General features: G+C 58.7%; 1 protein-coding gene across 1 annotated transcript; it reads right to left on the bottom strand.

Annotated features, from left to right (window-relative positions):
- APOA1 (apolipoprotein A-I) lies at positions 1-1,586 on the bottom strand. Its single transcript, XM_004688835.2, has 3 exons — positions 1,529-1,586; positions 1,165-1,318; positions 1-670 (listed from the first exon to the last, which is right to left on the bottom strand). Exons 1-3 carry the CDS (start codon positions 1,569-1,571, stop codon positions 76-78), a joined length of 792 nt encoding a protein of 263 aa, XP_004688892.1. The 5' UTR covers positions 1,572-1,586; the 3' UTR covers positions 1-75.
- Positions 1,587-4,646: the final 3,060 nt, after the last annotated feature.

The raw sequence follows: 4,646 nt of genomic DNA, 5'->3' as shown, positions 1-4,646 counted from the left end.
CCAAGGCGGCCCACCCCCCGCCCCCCTGCAGGGGTTCCGGGCCTAGAGGAGCTGCAGGGGCGGACGTCCGGCCTCTCACGCGCTGTCCAGTGACTTCTGGGCCTCTTCCAGGACGTTCAAGAGGGAGGCCTTGAAGGTCTCAGACAAGGGCTGCAGGCTGTCGCGGATTTCGGTCAGTGTGGGCTTGGCCTGCTCGCCGAACGTCTTCAGGTGTTCAACGGCCTTGGCGGGGTACTCGCCCAGGCCCTTCTCCTTGAGGGCCTTGAGGCGCTCGGCCACATACTTGTGCACGTCGGCGCTGTAGGGCGCCAAGCTGCTGCGCAGGGTGTCCACGTGACTGCGCAGGCCGTCACGCAGCTTCTCGTTCAGCGGCTTCAGCTTCTCCTGCCACTCCTGCAGCTTCTGGCTCACCTTCTCCCGGTACTCCGCGCTCAGCGGCGCCACCTTCTGGCGGTAGTTATTCACCTCCTCCTGCACCTGGTGCTGGAAGGTGTCCAGGTAGGGCTGCAACTTCTCCTTCAGCTTCGCCATATCCTGGTTTATCTCCTGCCTCAGCCCCTCTGATTCCTTTTCCAGGTTCCCCAGTAACTCCAAGGTGACTGGGCCTAATTTTTCATGCAGCTTGGTGAAGGTGCTGCTCAAACTGTCCCAGCTGTCGGCGAGATTCAGGCTGAAGGGGGAAGAAGAGGAGGGGATATAGCTCAGGAGGGGCCTCCCGGGGGCCACAGGCCCAGTGCCTCAGTTTACCCGCGGTGAGATCTGGGCAGCACCTACCCTCATGTGCGGTGGAGGGAGGCCACACTTTGGGCTGAGATTTCCCTGTGCTTTCTGTCCAGCGCCCCCCACCCCCATGGCTGGGCAGGAGCAGAGGAGGTGATGAAGGAGAGCAAGGGGCTTATGGTGCTTGCCCGTGGGGACTGCAGCTCCGAGGACAGTTGGCAGCAAGGCCTGTCCTCGCCAGGACAGTTGGCAGCAAGGTCTGTCCTCGCCAGGGGGCTGTGGCCCTGCGTGGGCACCCCATTCCTGGCCCTCCCAGGCCTCTGTGAGTCCATCAAACAGCAGGAGGGGACTTGGCCAGTCTGGCGGCTACACTGTCCTCCCTTTTCTAGGCCTCTATTCCCGGGGGCCTGTGGCGGCTGCCTCAGCCCCCAGCTGCAGCCTTACCTGAGCTGCTTCCCCACACCGCTGCCGTCAATCTGGGCCAGGTGTTCCCTGCCATTTTCCTTGATTGAGTCCACATACACGGTGATTATATCCTTCACCTGATCCCAAGGAGACTGGGGTTCATCTTGCTGCCAGATATGCCGAGCCTGGCTCCCTGGGGGGAGAGGGGGACGCCAGATCATGCCAGCTCTGGGCAGGTGTCTGAGCTGAAACGCCAGGCTTGGGGGCCCCGAAGGGATGGAGGGTGAGAGAAATGCTGCTCCCCTCCCCCTCTGGACCACAGAGGCACAGGGATTTAGGGAGAAGGCCACCCCCTCACCCTCCCACCTGGCCCACAGCTGGCTCCCAGGTTGGAGGCACCTACCTGTGAGGAAGAGCACTGCCAAGGTCAGCACTGTGGCTTTCATCCTGAAGGGATGTGAGTGACCTGAAGGAGAAGAATCTGGCTGAGTGAGACAGGCCTGGTGCTCGCCCACACGCTGCAGCCAGGGCAGCCTCAGGTATCCTGAGCCCCAGCCTGGGGCTGAGTCTGGAACAGGGTCCCAGAGCCTGAGCCTCTAACAACAGGGGAGCGGGGAGCAAGGGGCCGGAGCAGGCGCACTTACCCCAGCGTCTGCTCTGCAGTCTCTGAGGCCAGCTCTCCCGGCCCTTATTTATGTCTCCGGGCAGGGGCTGGGCTGGGAAGCCGATGAGGCCAGCCCCATCCTTGCTGCAGCTTACTGGTCCTGGCCATGTGGAACTTAGAGTTCAAGGGTCAGCACTGTCCCTGGGCAGGCAAACAGAGTGGGCAAACAGGAAGCTGCGGAGGCTGCATGGCCAGGGGTCAAGGGTTCAGACGGGGGTGGGAGGTGTGGTTGCGGGCGTGCTGGTCCCCAGCGTTGGGGTCGCGTACCCATCCCCTTACTTCCATGGGGTCGTGTGCTGTCACTGTTCATTGTACCGGCATTGCAGGGGAGAGGAGAGACCCGTGATGGCCAGGGACACTTCTCTCCACACTGTGTTCCAGAGAGACTACTTCACACCCTCCCGGCCCTCCTCCAGCACAGCAGCAGACAGTTCTCTCCCACCAGTTCTTCGCATGTCTCCTCCTAGCAGGTTCTCACAACCTCTCCCAAGCCCTTGCAGAGACCTCTCAGAGCCAAGACCCGAGAGCAGCTGTGGTGTGAGCGGTGCCCAGTGGCTCCCAGATTCTGAGATTTCTGAGACCTCTGACATTTCAGAACAAATTTTAGCAACCACTGCAGTTACTCTTTTCATCTAAAAATTGCCCACTGCTCCCCCCCACCCAGCCCCTACCATCCACCGTGACCAGCACTTCAACACAGGAAAGATTTTTAACACCAAAAAAAAAAAAAAAAAAAGCATCAACTCAGACCACAGGGGAGCCACTTAAATGGAAAAATGTGTCTTTGTTCAAATGTATATTGGGTCACACATAAGTGAGTAGTTTGGGGTCCTGGTGTGAGAGAAAGGCAATGGAAGAGAGGGAACAGGGAACCTGATTTCTCATTTCATTTTGTCTTCAACGTGCAAAATCCTGGAGGAGGATCACGAGCCAGTTACGTTACCTCCCTCTGGCTCAGTTTTTTGCTTGTAAAAGGGAGACGAGATTGGCAGGGCTTGCTGGAGAGCCAGGCAAGCTCCTGTCAGCGTGGAGTGCTGTGTGGGCTGGTGCTCGCTGCACCATGTGGAGGCCTTCTCATGGAGGCCCCAGGACCTCCAGCCCAGGTCACTGGTGAGCTGGGTGAAGGTCCGTGCAGAGGGGGACTTCAGAACAACTACTGCAGCTGCTCTGGCCACTGTCTTCCAGAGGAGGAACCGAGGCGAGCTGCCTCTCTGGTCTCCTGGGGAGTTCGAGGTGGGGCCGGACATAGAACCCAGGTCTCTGGACTTAGGACTCAGCACAGAAATGCGCCCCGCACCATCCACCCAGAAAACTCCCTGGGGCCACTGACGGCAGGGTCCTGGAGTGCTGGGCCTCTGGTCTTTCCTCTCAGAGAAGAAAGTTTTGGAGTCTTGACTCTTAGGTTGGAATCTCAGTTCTGCCGCTTACTAGCTGTGTGATCTTGGGCAAGTTCCATAATCTCCCCACCCCTCATTTTCTTATCTGTTACTGACGATAATGGTAGAGCAGGCCATCTCCTCAGTTACAGTTGGGTAAAAGGTATGGCGGAATCACGTCTGCCCCCACTCCCCACATGGTCACGTCCTGATCCCTGGAACCCGTGACTGCTCCCTTACATGGCCAGAGGCACTGTGTGGGTGTGCGAATAAGGACCTAGAGATGGGTCCTTTTGACCTGGGTTAACCTGGGTGATCCAGCTGGGCCCAGTGTCATCACAAAGGTCCTTAAGTAGACAGGAGGGAGGCCGGAGAGGCTGGTGGAGAAGGGGAGAGCACGGAAGGAGAGGGCAGCGTGATGTGGCTGTGGAAGGGACACAGGCTTAGGAACGCGGGCAGCCTCCGCTGCTGGAAGAGGCAAAGATGCAATTGTCCCTAAAGTCCCCAGAAAGAACACAGCTCCGCTGACACCAGAACTTTAGCCTAGTGTGACCCACTAGGGACCTCTGGCCACTGGCGCTTGCTGTCAGACAACAGGCCTGTGCTGATTCAAGCGCTGCCGTTGAACACGCCAGCAACACTGAGAGCTCCTGGTCTGTACTCACTATTCTGTGACTCTTCCCAGCCTGGGTCGCCCGTCCCGCTCCCACAAACACACTCCACTGTCAGGCCAGAGCTAAGACCTGGGCTTCTGGCAGCAGAAGGGGGGTGGCGGGAGGGTAGGGCAACCTGGAATTGCCTTTTTTCTGCTTGGCCCTGACGCGCAGATGCTGAGGGGAGGCACCTCTGTGGAACCCTGAGGATAGGTCCTTAGTGGACAGGCTGCCTGGGCTGCTGCTTGGCCAGCCCCGGCTTTGAGGGAACTCGTCGGTGTGGTCTGCTGGGGCTGCTCTTGGTGTCTTAGCCTGAGAGATACCTTTCTTTCCGTTGGTGGAGCATATAGAACTGGGAACAGGCCAGAGGTGCAGGGGGCTGAGAGGATTCACCAGAGACAGAGTGGGGAGCAGAACGGACAGACTGACCAAGTACACTGCTGAGGGGAGCAGTGGGGAGGCAGGAGAGGTCTGCTGTGCCACATGGGTCACCTCCCTGGCCAGGGATCGAACTCGTGCTGAAGCGGCTGTGGCCAGCTTCCTAGTGCTGTAGCTTCATCATGCTGTGCTCCAACTTGTTGCACCACCAGGGAGGGCCCCTATTTCCAAAGTCTTTATGGCCAAAGCACTCTCAGGTTGGTCCAGCAGGCCAGAGATTCCTAGTTTGGCTGTGAGAAAGGTGTAGCTAAGCACTCTCCCGAGACCTTCAGTCATTAGGATTTGGTGTCGGCAGGGCTGGAGATTGGGAGGCCTTCTAGATCTTTGATGGTTGCCTGTGGGCAGCAGGCACTCTCACTGTCCCCTTTCCCACAGTTGCTGTGCTCTGCC

The sequence above is a fragment of the Condylura cristata genome, unplaced genomic scaffold, assembly GCF_000260355.1.
Source record: "Condylura cristata isolate star-nosed mole 26May11 unplaced genomic scaffold, ConCri1.0 scaffold00025, whole genome shotgun sequence".
NCBI lineage: Eukaryota > Metazoa > Chordata > Mammalia > Eulipotyphla > Talpidae > Condylura > Condylura cristata.
This window is presented reverse-complemented; position numbering and strand designations above follow the sequence as displayed.

Bases quoted from the DNA above. Each gene is read 5' to 3' on its own strand.
- APOA1 (XM_004688835.2), bottom strand. From the start codon at position 1,571: ATGAAAGCCACAGTGCTGACCTTGGCAGTGCTCTTCCTCACAG. The intron at 1,319-1,528 runs GTAGGTGCCTCC...CTCTCCCCCCAG, and splicing joins GGCAGTGCTCTTCCTCACAG to GGAGCCAGGCTCGGCATATC. The intron at 671-1,164 runs GTAAGGCTGCAG...TTCCCCCTTCAG, and splicing joins GGTGTGGGGAAGCAGCTCAG to CCTGAATCTCGCCGACAGCT.